Consider the following 20606-nt stretch of genomic DNA (forward strand, 5'->3'; position numbering starts at 1 on the left):
TTCACAGTTTTTTTTGTAGCAAATTGTACTACAATCCATTTTCCAATCTCTAACATTTCTAAATTAGATGCACCTGCAGTATCATCAAATTGATCAAACATTGATAGGTATATTAAGTATATTAATTGAAGGATCGTTTTCCTCATCGCCAAGCAAATCATTAATATAGTCTTGCATATTATCTTCGCTTTCGTCACTTGGTGTCCATGAAAAATCTTCTTCCGATGACATGGGTTCGTGTTTTTTTTTGTTTTGGTGTACTTTTATCGGTTTCAATACGTTCTTCTGCATGTTAGTTTTGTCTTGAAATGGCTTTATTTTCTTTTCTATTTGGGACATTATTTTTCAGTCACTCTATAACATCATAACATGTAATCACTTCTGCTCTTGGAGCAACCATTTTTCTCTTATTCTTTATAGGCGCCTTACTACTGATAGAATTCAGCAAAAGTGTTTCAAACGAAGTTTTTTCTATATTTTCTGTAGGAAACTTTTGTAACAGTGGCATTTCTATTAAACTTTCGGTAACTTCTTTATCTGGTAATTGAACAACTTTGCAATCCAGAATTATGGGATTAGAAGAACATTTTTGAGTCGAACAGTCCCCATACAAATTGACGATTTTTCTTCTTCAGAAAATTCGATTTATAGCGATTTTCGCGAATTCGAAATCAAATTTTCAGAGTCCCTTGGATTTCGAATTATCTAGGTCATACTGGTATACAAATTCTTACATATAAACATTCTATTTGTGCGCGTCATACGAATAATGCGTCATGACCCATCACTATTTAAAATATTGACTTTGCAAATTCATAGAAAATATATGGGGGAAGTGTTACACAATACAAAGGCACACTTACCCCACGTGTTTACTTTCGTGGGGGAAGTGTGTCTACTTGATTAAAGGTTTCAAATGCTTATAAATCAGTAAAACGATAACACAACGTGAAGAAGCGTATCAAAACACATATACTCACCGATTTTTACAACCACAATGTGCAGATTTCTGTGTTTAAAAAAATATTTTAGCAACAGCTACCAACTCAGTCGACGACATCAAAATGGCTACTGGAGAATAATCCATGTAGTTACCTCAGGAAACACGGTATCGACACCATATCTGATTATTTTTATAAATCAGTGAGTTTGCTATCATCTTTCTATGGATGGCAGCATCCAATTTGTAGTAGATACTGAGAAAACTTAGTAGCTACACTTACCCCGACTCACCTTATTTTAGTTCTCCGGAGCACCTTTAGAGCTATTTATTATAATCTATTGCGAATTTTTTTCCGAATATTGAAAATTATAGTATTTTGGGCGTACTATACCTGTTTTATATCGTGCATAGTAAGCATATGAAAATTATAGTACAAATGTCAAATACTATAATTAGTACGGTTGGCGACACACTCTATATAAAAAACACTGACCATACAATCCAACGAATACTAATCATATGGCATTCTCTAAATGTATCTCATAATCATTATATTCACAATGCTATACAATGTAACCAATGATTGATTATAATCAAAAATGTTTGGAAAATAACTAGTGGAACTTTTTTATATTATAATAAGTGAAGGTAATTCCATAAACAACGTTTTTTGTGTAATTGAATTTGATCAAATTATATACTTTCCTACAATATATTTTATCCTATGTAGTGGTTATTTTGGTTTCTTTGGCAATTCTTCTAAAATATATTCCTACAATTGCCGGACCGGACCGGAATAAAAAGTATTTCTAATCTACGTATGCGTTTCAGTATTATACATATTTTCCTTTGGCCCCATATTGGCCTTTTGTATTCTAAATTTCTATTCAAAATGAAAAAAGAAGTTGGCAAGTATAAATTGATTTCAAACTTTTTTTTTAAATCATAAAAATGTCAATACGATATAATAAAATATTGTACTTATTTAAAAACTTAATAATTATTTGAATAGGTATACATATAATAATATTATAATCTAAAATAATATGTAAATGAATTTTTGTCTAGCAATTTTTTTCATCTGGCAATTTAATCATACTGGTAACTTATTTACATTACATTATTATGGTAACTTACTGACATCTGGTTGGAATTGACCAAAGTTTTTAGTAACAGATTTTTAGAAATTCATGGTAGATGCCTTTAAATATAAATAGATGGCGTAAAAGTCACATTATATGTGTTATTTAGGCAAAGACATTGCCTTAATATCAAGATCCTACAAGGAGGTAAGTAATAATGCTCTTTTCCAAATGATGTGACTAATCACCAGTAAGTATTCTTTTTCTCATAATTTCATTTGATTTATCAGTATATGACGCAGGTACCTACCTAATTTCATCTGTGCAATAATATACAATCATTTTTTTTAACTCACTGCTTTAAGGGGACGCTCTACAGAATCGGCCTTGAGAATTGAAAATATGATTTTTTTACATGTGGTCCATAATAACTGGTCTACTAGTTAATATAAAAAGGATGCCGCCAATGTTTGTCTCAATAAACTCCCTCCAAGTGAAGCTATGGGGTGACCAAAAAATAGTACTTTCTAATAAATGTTACTAAATTCAATATGTTTATCAGTTGTTTGGTGGGAAATATTGCAACTGTTGATGGATATGATAACTTTTTTGATTATGTGTTAGCCACGATATAAACTTAATAATATATAATTAACTTTTTAACCTGAAATTGTCCGAGAACTAAACATACGAAGGATGTTGAAATACATATCTACCTGCATTTTTATTTCATGTGCTATCCAAAAAACATTACTAATGAATAGTGTTTATTTGTAATGTTAAGGACCTACGTATTAAAAATGTTGGGTATTGTTTAATTCTAATGAATATTTTTAAAAACGTAGAATTTAGTGTCTGCCTATTATAAAAAGAAAGTGACTTTTTATTGCCTGCGCAACTTCACTTTTATACTAGTGAAACAAGTGGTAGGTAGTACCATTATTGTATGTAAAGCCAATGAGCGAAATAATTTATATCATGAGTGCCTAAAAATAATTATTAACATACAGTCACTAGACATTATTTTTTTTTTTTGCACATCCGACTGGCGGGCGAATAAAAAATGACGCCAGTGCTGTCGACGCAATTAATTATTTTGTACTTTTTAAATTTAATTTATAATATATTTTATTTAAGTTTTGTGCATCTAATATCCACTGTGATTCACGTAGTGGCATGGACCTGTTGTTTCTGGGGTCAACTAATTCAAGAAGTAAACACCCATGATAGAATTTTTACAGTTTTAGTTTTTTTTTAGGTGTACATAGTAAACAAACCTACGAATAAAAAAAGACAGGAAGGAACATACTGATTCATCGCAATAAAAACTGGCAACCAAATTCGCCATTTTGGACAGCGACGACTTTGCGTAAACAAATATCGCGTAGTCTGCACGTGTGGTAAATAGGTAATTTTGTGTATTTTATGTTTGTGTATCATGCATTATTGGCCATATTTGCCGGCCTTTCTTGATTGCCGTGATTTGTACACATGTTCCTTCCAGTCTTTTTTATTCATAGAAAAAAACAGTATATTCTATTAGTTATATAAAGTTGACCTTGAATCTGTAATAAAATAATACACAATTAAAATATTTTCAAATGCAAAAAAAACACATTTTCCAAGCTTTGAGCCGTGCTCACTCATGAATGTCATTCTTCATTTAGGTAAGTATATACAAATTTTGATGTCATCTTGCAAATTAAACAGGTATCTGACCTTTTCACTATATTATACATGTACCTACATGCAAATGTAATGTTTTCAAATAATTGATATGGATTATATACCATCGTATTATTTTCTCGAAATCATAAACATACTATAATAGTATTTGAGTATCAACCTATGCTCAATTTGAATTAGGTAATAATAATAAAATACCCGTAGATATATCAATAGTATGTTTGCTACGATATCCACTCAAGTTATCAGTATGTACTTGCACAGGTTTGATTAAAAACTATGATGAAATTAACATTTTAAAAATATTAATTTATGCATTATTTTGACAGCCCTGTTTTCTGATCGGCTTTGTATATTGAGTTTAAAAAATTCCATCAAGTACCTATACTTTTTTGATACCTAGTGTTACTATAATAATTGTTTGATAGTACCTACCTACCAAATTGCCATTAGCAATTTGTGAGATGCTAGAATAATTTTTTTGGATCTTAGAATCGACTGAGTCATTGCTACTCTCATTTCCCATGCCACGATTAGTTTTGGTCACAGAAGAGATAAATAGAATTCCGATAGGCTATATCCCAATACAGTACATTTTGACGCAGGGTTTTGAATGTGTGTCCTACGAAAATGAACCACATTATAGACATACAATACTGTGTTGCAACCTTCAAATACACCAATATTGAATGAGCATCAGTACATCAACTGAGAGCAGTCGTAAGAACGAAGGACAAGCGTATTTTTGACACGTGTTTAAGTTTATCCCATATTCTTCCACACTTGAGATCGGTTGCCTGTTACTCCACACCCGTTACGTATTTCAGTTCCTAGGAATTGGTTCTTATTACAGCTAAATAATGACAAAAACCTGAAAGGTGACGATTGGCAACTGAGAGAGGAAAGTGAAGCCTTTTCTGATCATGACTTCGTGTACCATATCTGCAACTAGGGAAGGGTAGTATGCAATGTTCCCTCTAAGGTGTGCGCGCGCACACCTATCAAAATGTGCCCGTACACATGTTTTCATCCCCGCACAGTCCTCACACAAAAATATTGTAAAGGAAAGCAACAATTCAAGTGAACAATACGATTGCTTGCACAGTTACATGTAGTACAATTATTATACCTGTTAATTAGGTATAGAAAACTTATTCCCTAAAAATGTCAAAAAGGAGTGGATGTGATATTTCAAATGCGATCATTAAGAAGAATCCTGCGATAAATTTAAATTGGAATGGCTATCTGGAATTGTCTAAACAGAAATGCCATCTTCAATGCATTTGCAAAAAGTAAGAATTGGTGAAATATTTGTTTATTCGGAAACAGATGATTGTCAAATGCATCATATTATGCTTCGCAGCAATTATGCAAGAAGAACAATTCACTTCTGGAAAGAAGTCGATTGAAAGGAGGTTGTATCTTTTAAAAAGGCATTTAAGTCAAAAAGTACACCGGGATGCTGTTACGAAATTCAAAAAATTGAAAAGAGGTGGACAAAATAATGACGGAAACACCAGAAGAATGAAAGAATAGGATTGAGATCGCTGAACGCAAAAAAATCATTGTGGTTGCGATCTAGCAGTGGCGAAGGGTGACTTTTGGGAAGAGGTAAGCTGTAGAGATCAGAGAAAAATAGCACACTTGTAAGGTATACTTACAGGAAATAAGAAGATAATACTTACGATATTAGTACTGATGAATAATAATATGTGCACACTAATGACAACGACACACTGAATCGTTGAAATTTCAATAGCTCACCGACGGTATAAAATTGAGCGATGAGTTTAAATTATGTATTTTCATAAACATTCATACACGTAACATACGCCCAAAAATATATCATTACTATTGCTGTATGCAAATTTAAATGAACGGTTGATCTTCCAGCTTTGATAATTTCTGATTTTTGGATAAACGTCAAACTTGAAAACGATATTTTTAAAATTTGATCCGTACTACAGCAATGAGCTAATCTAAATAATTATCACGAGATACAATTATTTGTTATTTTTAAAATCAATTAATAATTATATCTGATTGAACCCAATAGACATTATTTTTTTAAATCATCTTATTTATTTATTATTATTTAAAGCGGCAGGCATAGACAATAAACTTTATAAAAAGAGTTGGAAGCGGTCACTCGAACGCTTCCGAAACGCGATAAAATTTGTAGACTTTCTTGAAGAGATGAGTCATAATAAGTATAGAAAACAATTTTCGATTATGAAGTCAATAATCGACAATCGTCATTCAAAGAAAAAAGACAGATGTCGCTACTCGCTTGTAATTTTTTGTTTGATTCTAAACTTGACTAATTTACACAGTCGGGCCAATCTACATTCAAATTCACACAATAGATGACTCTTAATATTTTAAAATATTCCATATTTTTATTTATTGCAATTTGAAATAAATACTTGAAGATATAGTTTTCTTAGAAGGTAGGCTTTAAATCATCGCTTAGTATGGAGCCTTCGCCACTGCGATCTAGTCAAAGTGTTAATTTTATTGATAATGTACTATTGGCTATAAAAATAAATGATTCTATGCTTTCTGTACAAGATATTCATAATAATGTATCTAAATACAGATATTCCCGAAAGCTGGTTAAATAAAAATTATGCGTTCGAATTTGTCGAATGCATTAATGCAGTAAAAGATTTTTTTGACGAATTACGGAATTCTGCAAGTTTAGTATTTAATATATTTTATCAATGAATACTACTGAATTTTTTTCTTTATTTCCTATTTTTTTATTTACTTCAAAAATTATTGTTTTTTGTGTTATTAAGTATAAAAAATCACTGAAATTAATAAATACCTTAAAATATAAGTTTTAATTAAAAATTGTGTGTTTATGGGGGGGGGGTTATAAATTTACTGCACCGGATACGCACGCCACTGCTCAGGTGCGTTGATGATCCGCACACACAACAGAAAAATTAGAGGGAACGTTGGTAGTATGCTGTGTTGAAATAATATAACCTGAAGAAAACAGCTACTAAAGCATACAAATCAGTCATTCTGACTATGCATCAGCGTATTGAATTAAGGGCACCTGAAATTATTAAAATTTTCGAACATCCTGCAGTGTCCTGGAAGTAATTTACAGAACGGAATATGTGATAGTCCATCCGCTCATTGCGACCAGCTGCACCATCAACGATATGTTAATGCCAATGACACGACCATCATGGTGGCCAAGGCATGGTTGGGAACAGTCTAGGCGCATCTCTCGCACGGACAGGACAGAAGATTTGCATAACAGGGCAACCAAAATTGTATTACATACCTACTTCAATTCGAGTAGTTTTTTTTATAATTCGTAATAATTAAAATTAAAACAAATCTTTTTAAATCAAATTTTATTATTCAAGTACACTTTAAGAATAGATTTCACTGTCCTCTTATATTATGTATTAGGATTATAAACATCCTCTAAAGTTATGTACGATATCGTTGTCGAGATGTACAATATTGTTTATAAAAAAATAATGTTAAATATAATTGAACATTAACCAATTTGTACATGTTCAAATAAAGAATGTGTTATTGTATTTATAAATATTTATGATTGTTTATGAGTTTGAAAAAACTATTACATGAATGAAATAACATCTCTAGACTCGTGTGTCCGTATCTTCTCGATACTAATTACTATGTATCTACATAGTGTATTTTAATATAAAAATATATCAGAGCAGTGAAAATCTGCAAAATACATTAATTTGTACATTATATACGTATAAGAGAAATAAAATACAAATAAATAATGTTGTCACTTTATTGAGTAGCAAATTATTTTAGATGTCTACTTAATGTACTATTGGATTGTACAATAACTGTACTTTGTGGATTTCCCATTTCATAAATGAACCTTGTACTCGATCTTTTAGGAGAAAAAATCAAAGTGAACATAGTCACACAAAATTATAGAATGTAACACAATTAAAATATTTAATATGCATTGAGATTATTAAGGCTATACTTCAGCTGAGGCACGGTCTAAAACGATTGTGACTACGCAACGCACAGATTGTGCAAATGACGCGTGACGAACAAAACATAATTTGTCATATAAATTCAACATCCGTCCATTTAATGTTATGTTTATTGTTATTTCAGTAATAATAGTAATATATTCATTGACATGTTTTGTTTTTCGAGTAAATACGCAACATTTTTTAGTCATCTTTACACGATTTAAGAATTAATTCTGCCTACGCCATCACAAAACAAATTGACATGCCAACAGGTCGACTATCGCTCTCCAACTGGCAACGCATGCAAAATTACGTCCCACCTATTGTTGAAAATTATTTGCCGTTTCACTGAAGTATGCTCTTAAATAATAAATACAATCCAAATAGTCAACGACAGTCACTTTATTTTCATAGCACACAATCTTCATCCATTGTAGCCAACCAAAAATTGATTCTAATATATAAATAAATCTAGAAAATTCAAGATAAAGATTATTAAATGCAAATATTATAATATATCACCCAATCTAATCTAACTTACACTTAATCGAATATAACGTTGCAACCTAGGTCATCTAACTCAATGTTCAAACTAAAGCTTTCATCTATTTTTTTCACCTATAGGTAGAGTTGGGTTTCGGGAATTCTTGAGAAATTTTTAACATTTCGGGAAATCCCGGATCTCGAGAATCTTTTCTCGAGATTCGGGATTTCTTTATTATCAAATATTCATTGAGAAAACCGATTCTGACGCTGATGCCGTGCCCGTGATTGTGAACAACAGCGACAAAGAAGAAATGACGAAACAACTTGAAAAATATGTTCAGCAATGCTCAAAACCAAACACAAACATTGTACAACATGCGACAAGCGAACTTTTTTCGTCATTTAAAAACAAACCAAATCTATATGAAAAAAGTGGACAGAAAACACAAAATGTTCAAAGACTGATCCGGGCATTTAATACAATTAAGCCAATGTTGACTCAAAATGAGCGCAATTTTTCAACATCAGGGAATTTTATGTCTCAAAAGCGTACGCGATTGTCAGACGCAGCCATTGAGTCTGTGTTTTTTAAAACTCTATTTTAATAAGTAATGTCTTGAATTATTTTTGTTTTCTTACTTCTATTTGTTTGTCTTCTTACTTAAGCGCATACAGCTGTGAAACGGCAAATAATTTTCAACAATAGGTGGGACGTAATTTCACACTCGTTGCCAATCGGAGAGCGATAATCGAGCTGTAAGCACGTCAATTTGTTTTGTGATGGAGTCGGAGGAATATATTCTTAAATCGTGTAAATATGACTAAAAAGCGTTACGCATTTACTCGAAAAAGAAAACATGTCAATGAGTATATTATTATTAATACTAGGTACATTAAATGGACGCATGTTGAATTTTTATGACAAACAGAGTGGAGCACCTGGTACCCGTAAATTCTTCAGGACAAGTGCAGTTGAAACCGCCCGGCAGGTCGATACATTTGCCTCGGTTCTCGCAACTATGTTTTCTTCGTCACGCGTCGTTTGCACAATCTGCGCGTCGCGTAGTCACGATCTTTTTAGACCATGCCTAAACTGAAGTATAGCCTTAAATAAAAAAAATCATATGTTATTGGAATTTGTGTTTTTAATTTTAATTTCCTCGATATCTTGAGAATTCTTTTCTGGAAATCCCGAACATCGAGAATTCAAAATTTCATCATTTCGGGAAATCCCGAATCACGAGATTGAGATTTTCTTGGGAAATACCCAACTCTACCTATAGGTTAGATTAGGTGCGATTTGTTTACATTTAATATTTTTTTTATGTTGTTCCATGACCTTTTACATGAATTTTGAGTTTTTTTAAGTTGGCTACACTCAACATGACATGAAATTTGTAGTTGATTTATGAAATAAGACAAAGTACAAGGCACCCAAATCTGATTTTTCAATAGTCTCGACAATACGGTAATAACAATACGAAGCTGCTATGTTTTAGCGAAAGAAATATTTGAGACTCAAAGGATTTTGTTATAACATCCAATACAAAATACCTCATGTAGGTACAATGATGCTATGAAATGTAAAATAGGCTCTCAAAGAAAATATCTGGTTTTCAAATATTTGCAAAGGTTGTTTATTTTCTTTACAGTGTCCCATAAGTTTAATAAGTAATTGAATAAAAATAGTCAAACAACGTTAAGTTGACTGAGGGTACTTGATGGATATTCAATTTAAATTCTCATTGATTCAAGCTTTGTACTTTTCAATTTAAGTCGATTTTGCGACCCGGGATTTGTCTTTCAGTGTCTTTAGGCACTATGCACTCATCAATGTACATTTACACAGAATATAGTAACATATTTACCTTTTATATAGGCACTAAATGTGAAAGTGCATTATTCTTAATCAAAAAATTAACTCTGAAGTGCACGAAATTTTTAACAAAGAAACCCAATTTGAGAACAATTTAACAATGAATATGCGCAGATGCCATTTATTTTAGTGCACTGCTTGTGGTTACAATTTCTTGACTGCACTTACATCAAACCTATTGCATCTTGTCTCTCGCTTGACACTCCTCAAATTGTCAATCTTTTTTTTTGTCAAATCTATTGAACTTCATGCTAATGCGGTATGATTATTTATGATCCTTCATTAAAATAACATTATTCGTAAAGTGGCTCTAATGCTTAGAAGTTTCTAGCATTTACCAATAGTGGATTTATTTGTTGCAAAATTTCAAATACCTGAGTAAATTCTTTTATTAGGAATAAGGTACTTTCGCTAATAACTTATATTAGTGATTCAAGTATTTTTTTGGTGAGACCAAAACATGTGTCGTGATAATTAATATTTTATGAGTAAAAGACTGAAAAAATCAAACTTGGTAAAATATAATGGATTACTGTAAAGTGTAAATTAGATAAGTGAGTTGCCTGGAGTGATAACTCTCATTTTCCAAAAATCGAGTTTTGGGATAATCGCAAAAAACCGAGCACCGTTTTTTGTAATTCGAAAAAAGGTATTGAACTCCCTTGAATATTAATGGGTGAGTGAGTCGATTTAGTTAGTAGACTCGTAGATCCAATGACTCCCCACTACCTTTGACTTCCAACCGAAGCGTTGAGATGATGTAATCAGTACATGAATTGATGATCGGCCTGACTCATATATAAGTCTGTTCGCATAATTGGACTTTAATTCATTGAAAAAAAAATTTAAAACAGCGGCACCACAAAATACCAAAATTCAAATTTGGTTCATCTTATAATGTTTTTTTTTGTTTAACATGCACTATACTTTTGTACACCACTTAAAGTACGTCAATAGTAATAGACATCTTTCACAGATCATGATACTCTCAAACACCGGATAGAGGCACTTTCCTTCCGGGCCATGCCTCTTTGGCGTATTTCTTCTTCTTCGGTTCATTTGAGGAACTTTGGCCAGGTTCATTGGCATCGGAGGTACGCTGCCCTGTCCCTGAATGGATACCGGGATGTGTCGGTACGTTCATATCGAACGTGTCCATTTCTTCATACAGGTCCACATCGGGAGCAGGATTTGGTAGGCTGAGACCCAATCTAGAATCATAGATATCTGATCAATACAACGAAACAAAACCACCGTACGATGACAACAGTAATCAAGATGGCATTTACGATAAAAAGTGCAGAAATTGTTTTGTCATTGTATATTTATGTACATAAATGCATACATCCATCTCATTACAACTTTAGCTACAATGCTTCGGGTTCAATTCCGGTGAGATCACAATTCATTTATGTGATTTTTCAAAACCTGGGTGTTGTTTCAATTCTACTACTACACTACTGTTATTGGGCCTAACGGCCTTTTGTAGTGTTAAAAAGAATAAAATTATATATTTCTATATAAGTAAGTAGGTACTTGAATAGATAATCTCTTGAGCCAGACATTGCTATTTTAATAGTTGTATATTGAAGATGGGAATATGTATGATTCGATTAAAGAAAATGATTTGAATTATTTTGGTTTATACACAGTTGGGGTAGGACTATTATAAGAATTTACCAAAAAATGTTAGCATGGATTTGAACTCTCGAAACGTAGCATCAAAACTTTTATTACACAAATTGAATTACGTGCTTTTGGTCGTTGAATATAAGTACATATGTAATTAGTACTTGTTACAAATGAAGTTATGTAATTGAAGAGTGACATTACAAACCGGCATTAGTCCAAAATTACAAATTTTCATGTTTTGATGGAATCCGATAGAGTGTGCTGAGATCTATAGTCTCACTAAAACTTATATTTTACAAAAAATCCTCAAAACTCTTCAATTTGAAGTCGAAATGTGCCTTTTTTTTTCAAAACAGCACTAAGGTAACGGTTGATTCTTTCCAAACTCGCCTAAGGATATATACACATGCACAATTGAACTCTTTTTGCTACATTTACGCTCCAAGCGGCCATAATGTAATATTGTAACACGTCAGATTAGAATTGTTAGATGAAATATTAGAGAATTTGTGTTTTATAAGTTCATGTGCACATCAGTAAACTATTTTTTTTATTGAAGATGATCCTACATTGTAGTATTATTATATAATATATTATTATGCTGTAAAAGTTACAATGTTTACCTTTTTATCAAAAAATGCAATTAAGTGAAAGAAATTTAATATTATTTTTATTCATTAATCATCCCAACATACCTGTCCATGACCACATTCTATTACACAATCTTAACACATTGATCGCCAACTAGTTTTACATAAAATAGTTAAAAAATGATTATTTGTCTCTAAGGTATTATTTGATAGGTAATGAAAGAATATAATGTTATTTTTCATTTTGATGATTTTTTTACGTAAATATTGGTTTTTATGATGTGCCGGCCACATGTGTCCGTCGCGGCGCCAACAAGTTAATTTATTCTATTGCGCCGGGCCGGCCACTTCGCCGGTCACCTGTCCATATGTGTTGACGAGAGCATGGTGCCATTTCGCGGTCGAATTATATTTAGATAGTATAATAAACAGAAAAGGCACAAATACGGAATAAAAGTTTTCAAATTGGGTAGTATAATACCTGGATACACATAAACTGGAAATATACGTATACATACCTTATAATCATTTTTTTTATTCTATTTTTTTATTATTTACATATTTTTTTTAACTTTTTTTTTCATTATGTACATTCTTTACATTAGTGAGCCTATATTTTGTGACTGGGAAGACATATTTTCAGGCCAAGTGGCAGTAATATACAGAAGGGCCATGCCGGTCACCGCGTATCGAAAAATGCACTGCGCGCATGCCCGCCGGCGCTGTAGAACAACTCTAAGGCAGGTCTTCTTTGCCGGTCACCGGTGACCCCCATGGCCCCCTGAACGTAATCCAATGCCGGTCACCGGTGACCCCCATGGCGATCAACGTGATAATTGTACACACAAAAGATACTTTATTACTTTATTGTGTCAGTTTCTGAATGAATTTTTTTGAAGTTTTACTATACTTTTTAATGTTATTTATATATTATGTTTTCGAGTCTTTGAATTTTCTATGAAATTGCCAAACATTATAGTACCGAAAAATTAAGAGGTAAATTGCAAATCACAAAAATATGATGATCTCAAAATCTGATTTTTAAACTTGGATTGGTTTGGAATGTCACTCTTCAATTGTTTATCAGTAGTTTTGAATTCAACAGTGCCATCTCACGGTTAAAATCTAAAGCTACCAATCATATATTTTTGGATAGGTGTCACTATAATATTCTTTAAGCCAAAAATATTAATACATAATGTTACAAAATCCCTATAAACACATCACGGTTGTTAGACAGAAAATAAGTCATAGTCCGAGAGAAAGCGATGCAGTAGGCTAGACGTGACTGAAGTCGGGAGTGAAAACCGTAACCATAATTAAATTCACCTGTGAAATTCGTGCGCCAATGACTGACTATTCATAAGAACGATCTATTTGATCTATTCTGACAGGTTTTCATTATTATTGATTGTATCATATTAGGTAATCGACTCAACAGTGTAATTGGATAATGCAAAAAAATGGCTGAGCCTATAGACATCGCTGTGCTACTTATGTAGACAATATGTAAGAAAAAAAAACTTCCAAAAGTGATGAATGAACCTGGATCCGAAGAGCGACATACTCCCAGAGAGCATGAGTCCGCCAGCTCCGGGAGACTGCGGCGGCAACATCTGCGGGGCAGGAATGTCCTGGTAAAGCAGGGCCGACGGGTGGAGGTGCTTCGTTAGCTCACGGAAACGCATTGATTGGTTAGCTACGAAAATAAACATTCTTGTACATTGATTAAACATTAACAATTATATTATTTACGTTGTCATGTTGCTATAATACTGAGAGAGAATTGATGCAGTATAGAAAGTACTATTCCTTAATGAACATGTTTTCACACAGATTTACATATTATATAACTAGTCCCATTCAGATGGAAGAAAAGTGTTGAATTTCTGAACAGTTATCAAATCCTTTGAAATATACTAAAATTACAGAGCATATTATGAGCGTCCATCACAGAGTAGAGATTATCTTAACAGACTTGTCTTACGAGAAAAAATTGCCAGCCATAATATGCCCAACCCATTTAGAGGCGAGGCGGGTGTTCTGATTACTACTTGACTGTGAGAGAATAATTATTAGGACAGATCAGTTGGAATAAAGCTAACGAGATTAAGTTGATTGTATTCACTTTCATCTCCGGTGCTTAATTTCATCCTCTTGGAGCCTAAGTGACCGTGCGTTGGCACGATAGTTGACTTGACGAGGTTCCTAAATCTACCGACAGACGGATCAACGTCCTCAGGGTTGATGATGTCTACATCCTCGTTGAAGGAAACCTCGTACCGCCGCTTATTTGGGGGCGCAGCGGGGTTACCGAGACCAGACGTTGCGGAAGCTCTATTGTTGGCGTTGCCCTGCAAATTAAATTAATATTTGGGCTAAGATTGTAATAATTACCAAAAGCTACATAACAAAATGCATCTCGATTGACCAGTCTGAAACAAGGCAAGAGGTGGGTGACATTTGAAATGCGACATTGGTGGTCAATTTCGCTATATCTATTATGGGGATTGGTTTGTATATGCAGCTGGAGTGACTGTAGAAACCAACCATATTTGACAATGGAAAAAACAACCGAATGTTGTAAGGCGAGATGAGAGATTGCACCAAGTCATACATTTTTAACAATTAAAGTTTTTGATTATTTTAAGATTTTTTATCCTAAAAAGATCATTAGGGCCTCGTATTAACAGATTTTTGTTTTTACGAGAAATGGATGTTAGCCACTTCTTGGTCAACCTTCTAGGTCCATACTCTGGGTTCAAACACACATTGAAAAACAATGTGTGAATTACAAATGGAATTCAAACGCAGAAACCACGAAATTATAAACATGATGCGTAAACGCTCTGCTATCTGGGAAAAGAATTTACAATAGGCTTTTAGCTAAATAAATTCACAGATTTGATGCATATACACTTTCTGATAGTTCGTAAAGCATTCGAAGCCATTAGATGAGATGAGATGAGATGCAATGAAATTTTATATTGAGTTTGCCAATACTGAAGGTGGGATAATGTACGATATTCGTTTGTAAGAACATTTCCCTGAGCGCTGCGAAAAAATCAAATCTCATTGTCCTCCAACGGGCTTCAAACTTTTTATCTTTCAGTTTGTGATTGCTCTGAAATTAACAAAACTAAAAATATTGTTTCGAAATCATTGAAGATAATTGAGTCTTTCACATATTCATGTGAATTTTAGTTGCATCAATAATAAGTGCACTACTTAACATAATAATAAATACCTTCATTGAATCTGAACCATCATCAGCTTGTATTCCCAGCATTGATATGCGTCTATTATGGGCTGTATTGAATTCGGTTAAATTCTGAAAGAAAAAAATATTGTTTACAATTCCCTACTAACCGTAAAAAATCAAAATTAACAAAGCGATTGAAGTAGTATGTATAATATTATAGAGTATAATACGAACATCGTGGGAATAGCAGTTGGTTCTCGATAATATATCAGGGTAGATAGGAAAATGTATTACTCCAGATAATCCAGAATATCAATAGAAATACATATTCAAAACTATGTTGTTACCATAATAGAAGCTTTACATAGTATGCATGGATTTATTGTCGCGAGTATGAACCATAGACAGTATACATTGAACTTTTGGGACAATAAAAATAAGATTGCTTCCAACTTCGTGCATTATAACTATGTTTACATTAGCTCACTTCACTTCAATTTTTTAATTCTGGTTTTAACATCGAGTAATTTTGCACATGCATATGCTTTAGATGGCGTGTTACGCACTGCGTCAACTGTCTACACGTCCGTACGTCAAAATAGTTTTCAATTTTGTTATATGTTTATAATGCTGATTTTAAGACAAAGATGTAAAAATTATAGTATTTTGAAAAAACTGTAGTACACGGTGCATTTTTTGTTTTAAATCTTTCAAAATTATAGTATTTTTGGCTTATTTGGCGTAAAATTATAATATAATATATTATTATATATTTTTCGCGGAGTCATTTGGTTGGCAATGACGTGATGTTGAAAAGAAGTCCATCCGTGATGGAGGTAAATACACTAGCACAGTACGGCCATTTTGAAACCGGTTTGAGGCAGGCAATACGCAGGTTACACATGCACTACCACCGTTCATCTAGCGAATGAAGAAATGCCCAAATGTAGACAGGGCTATAATAAGCATGTATGTTAAAATTATTGCGACAGTAGATGTTTACATATGTATTTTTGTAAATAGTATTGTGGACAATAAATAAAAAATCAAAGGTCCTATCAGACTTATCCCGTTTGGACTCTTTTGTCTCGATTCATATAGGTAAATCATTCTACAGTGGCATCATGGGTACAATAAAAGAGATTTGCAGTTGTATAGGTATTGCTTGCTAACATTGAAACAAGCATTATCGCAAATGATACTAATACACCTGCAAAACGCCCATGGTGCCACTGTGGAATGACTTACAAATACTTCCGTCTGAACTTTTAATGATTTCATTTTAATCAACATTGTTTATTCAATTTTCTGCTAATCAAAATTTTTCTCTTTGGGTAAAATAAATGTTAAGGTGACGCATCAGTGAAACGCCAAATAATTTTCAACTGTACGCGCGACGAAATTTTGTACTCGCTTCGCATTCATTGAGAGAACGTCGAGTCAGACATACGTCACTTTGCTGCGTGATGGCGACGGGCCAATTAATTCTAAAATCGTGTAAAGATGACTAAAAACGTTACCCATTTACTTTAAAAAGAAAACATGTCAATGAATATATTATTATTGTTACTAATAGAATAATAAACAGAACATAAAATGGACGTATGTTGGATTTAAATGAGAAATAATATTTCGTTTGACAGGCGTCTTTTGCAACCGCGACCCGCAATCCGCACATCGCCTAGCAACGATCTTTTTAGACCGTGCCTCAACTAATGCATGGCCTTAAGGGATAAGTAAGATCTATGAATGCGTTACATCTAATTCTGTCTGTGTTTCCGGCAATCCAAGAAGAACGCCATCTGCATCAGCGGCCGGTATGTCTTCCATTATACTTCGAGCATTTCCTGACGGACGTTCTCTAAAAAGTTAATAAAAAAAAATGACAATTTCACTCCTGACACCATAGTAAAAGTAAGGTAAGCGAATACCATTATTTTCCATGCAACATAAGTAGACAGGGGCTAATTTTTATATTGTATGTGATTGCTGTCACCGATATTGCTCCTTTCATATTGGTGTCTTGTTCAGCCCTTCTCCCACTCCTGAACTATCGAACGATATTTACATTATGGAACGTTTACTGAGGTCAAGTGCTTAATTTTTACAATTCCCAATTGCCAACGCATTTTGCGAATTCTATATAAAATAAAAAATAGTGCACACGCTTTCATTTTTTTTTTCCGACCATGTCCGATCCTAATAGGATCATATGGGCCTCCACAGAGTAGAGGTTTTGTATTAACAGATCTTGTTTTTTACGAGAAATGGATGTCAGCCACTTGCTCAACCTATTAGGTCCATACCCTGACTCACGCACAAATTGAAAAACAATGTGTACTTGCCAGACCCAGAATTCGAATCTGGGACCCACGGCATGATAGTCCAACGCTTAAGCCGCGCGGCAACCGTGGGCGCTCAAATCAAATACTGATGTATTATTCGCGATAATATGGTTGAAATTACTCGACAGTCATTACTAAAGGCTGTAGGTATTGACTATTACCAAACTTTTACTGTTAACAGTGCCCTTGGAGCATCAGTATTTTTCCACGGCACCCTAAACCGACTGTTTTTTTTCCCGATGTTGCAGGAGAATTTTACTAGCATGACATATGGGTGAAATGATTGCATTTAGTTGTGAATTGTGCAATATGATGAACTCAGATCTCTTTGATATTATCAAATCTTTGTAACCCCAGACCTGGGAATATCTGACTCGTAATTAATTAACAATTATATTGGTATTTTGTAAATTATCCATGTTTGCGTAAAGCTCTTCACGGTTTATTCTCCTTGTCAATTTCAGTAACAACATCCCTTCTTTGCCTTCTGTCACAAATGTTTTTGGTTTAGATTGATATACTTTGTACAATTTAGATTGTATCAAATGAATGACTTAAATAACTAATAAAACATAAGAATTGTCCCAGGCGCTACCGTAAACCACTCACAGAGACGTGTGATGTCGCTAGTTAAAAAAAAATAGAGATTTCTACCAACTACTTTAATTATTAGGCAACTGTTTTAAGTATGTCTCAGTATATAGGGAGCTGTTTGAATTTTTACTTGTTTGACATCTCTGCATCTAGTGGGTAAGCAAATATACCACTAATACATACCTGATAATGTAATTTCTCGTTGACGCGCCAAAATGGAAATTTGAATCTATGGGTAATTGGGTGGGTTTGTTTGACTCCAGTCTCATTTGTCCTATATATGTACCGTGAGCTAGAAATATTAGATACATGATGATAATTGATTATGATTCTCAAATTATCCAGTAGTGTCAACAGGTTGAATTTTAGGTTTTCATTTCAACCTGGTCAGGGTTCCAGCATTTCGTGGTCGAATACTGAATTCAGGGACCCATATTAGTTTGTCAGGTAAACGATTCAATGGTGTTCCTATATTATAATAAAGAATAGGTACTCAAAACTGTTTATATAACTAAATCATCTTTTTAACTCTGTTCAGGTTACTGCAAGAATGTGTGGTAATTAATGAGCTATTAAATGTCAGAGACCGGATCCTCTATGGGTCCCAATGCGTCGATCGCGAGATGGATTTTGGTCGATTGCATCATAAGTCCATAGGAATTAAGTCATGAAAATGTAAAAAGCTAGTACATTCAGTTTTAATATACCTAACATAATATGATTTCATTGAGTTTTGCAGGGAAAAAATAAACCATTTTTATTTCCTAAATCAGCTTATGTGAAAATTTTTCAAATTAACCATGAACAAACCGACATGATTTCGTTGTATCACTTGATTCATATTGCATCACTCATGGCCAGCTGCAGGAGTGAGAGAAAGAGAGGATGTGAATAATCGTGTTTTAAGCTGTGACGGTGAAGACTAGTGTTGATTAACTTGTAACGCCTGTGTCCTTAGCCAATTATAATATGTTTGTTCAAGTTGAAGATCAAAGCCAGTATTGATACCTGACACAATACTTGAAGTTGGACATGCCTGCTGTATGGCATTAAGAGAGACTAGGACTCAAGTCAAGTTTTAGATTGTTCTGATGAAATGACCATGATTATGGCGCGAACGAGTCCGACAGCTGGAAGAGCTGTGTAAATAAGACCTATCCTGTCACAACCATTTAACTAACAATATGCGTGACACTTTTACTGAAAAGATTGTATTCATTGTGTATGTGTAAATATTTAATTAAGCCGTATGTCTTCCTTACTGCTTCCCAAGTCGACGAGAAATGCTCTGTCCAAATGTTTATGGTAAACAAACGCGGCATGGACCCGCGAACAGCTTGCATGATCAATGCAGAAATCATTCATTTGCGGATTTCTGCCAAACAGGTAGCATTTCTTTTCGTCCAACATCAATTTCTGTATCAATTTATCTCCTTTTAGTACATCTAAGTGGAGACCGGTCGGTGGCTTTCCGGCCCTGAAAGAAATGCACGGTGTGTCACTGTCCAGCATTTTATGTTTTAAAAATTCACAACAATAAAAACATTAATATTTTCGCTGTCGTATTACCAGTTCGGAACATCGTAATGATTGGCCATGACTGTTTATTTATATTGCGAAAGTCATAATATTTTTAACCTCCATTAAAGGATTCAGTTGCCTATTTTATACAATGTAACCATAAACATTCGAACTCGAAGTCGAAATGAAACCATAGACGCATTCAGAGTAAGTGTCAAAAGCTAAATTTTTGTTCATTGTGGTTTCAAATTCAAATGTATTTTTAATAAATTTAATGGATTTGTAATAATTGTTATTTAACTCTGTTGGCGAATTTTTAATATCGTAAATTGGTAATGAAAATTGATTACGTATTTACGTGCCTCTAAGTTGCTCACCAGCATTTGCGTATCATCCGCACGTACATGTAAAAAGCTTTAAATAGCGCACAACGAAGACAATAAAACATCTTATAAACAAATATATACTTTAAAAATTGGTATATAAGTAATAAATTACTATTTTTATGATTTTTTTTATTAAAATTAAAACATTATTTTATAGTTTTCATTTTTTCAACTAAATATTGAAACGGTTATTGCATTGCTGACAGCGGAGTTTTTTGTGATGTTACCTTAATTAAATAACAGTGATCATGGCACACAATAATGTATAGAC

General features: G+C 33.4%; 1 protein-coding gene across 1 annotated transcript; it reads right to left on the reverse strand.

Annotated features, from left to right (window-relative positions):
- Positions 1–8846: 8846 nt before the first annotated feature.
- On the reverse strand, positions 8847–20099 carry NiPp1 (nuclear inhibitor of protein phosphatase 1). The gene is made up of 8 exons (XM_085960936.1): positions 19998–20099; positions 19691–19905; positions 18612–18720; positions 17248–17350; positions 15535–15618; positions 14416–14641; positions 13833–13986; positions 8847–11276 (listed from the first exon to the last, which is right to left on the reverse strand). The coding sequence occupies exons 1-8, from the start codon at positions 20024–20026 to the stop codon at positions 11054–11056; spliced, it is 1143 nt and encodes a 380-aa protein (XP_085817062.1). The 5' UTR covers positions 20027–20099; the 3' UTR covers positions 8847–11053.
- Between the last annotated feature and the right edge of the window lie 507 nt (positions 20100–20606).

This window comes from Rhyacophila brunnea, unplaced genomic scaffold, assembly GCF_057557595.1.
Source record: "Rhyacophila brunnea isolate RB1 unplaced genomic scaffold, BYU_Rbru_1.0 scaffold_12, whole genome shotgun sequence".
Classification (NCBI taxonomy): Eukaryota; Metazoa; Arthropoda; class Insecta; order Trichoptera; family Rhyacophilidae; genus Rhyacophila; species Rhyacophila brunnea.

Excerpts from the sequence above, each read along its gene's own strand:
- NiPp1 (XM_085960936.1), bottom strand. The coding sequence starts at position 20,026 with ATGGCCAATCATTACGATGTTCCGAACTG. Across the intron at positions 18,721-19,690 it reads TCTCGTCGACTTGGGAAGCA|CTCACGGTACATATATAGGA; the intron begins GTAAGGAAGACA and ends TAATATTTCTAG. Across the intron at positions 11,277-13,832 it reads ATGTCGCTCTTCGGATCCAG|ATTGGGTCTCAGCCTACCAA; the intron begins GTTCATTCATCA and ends CTATGATTCTAG.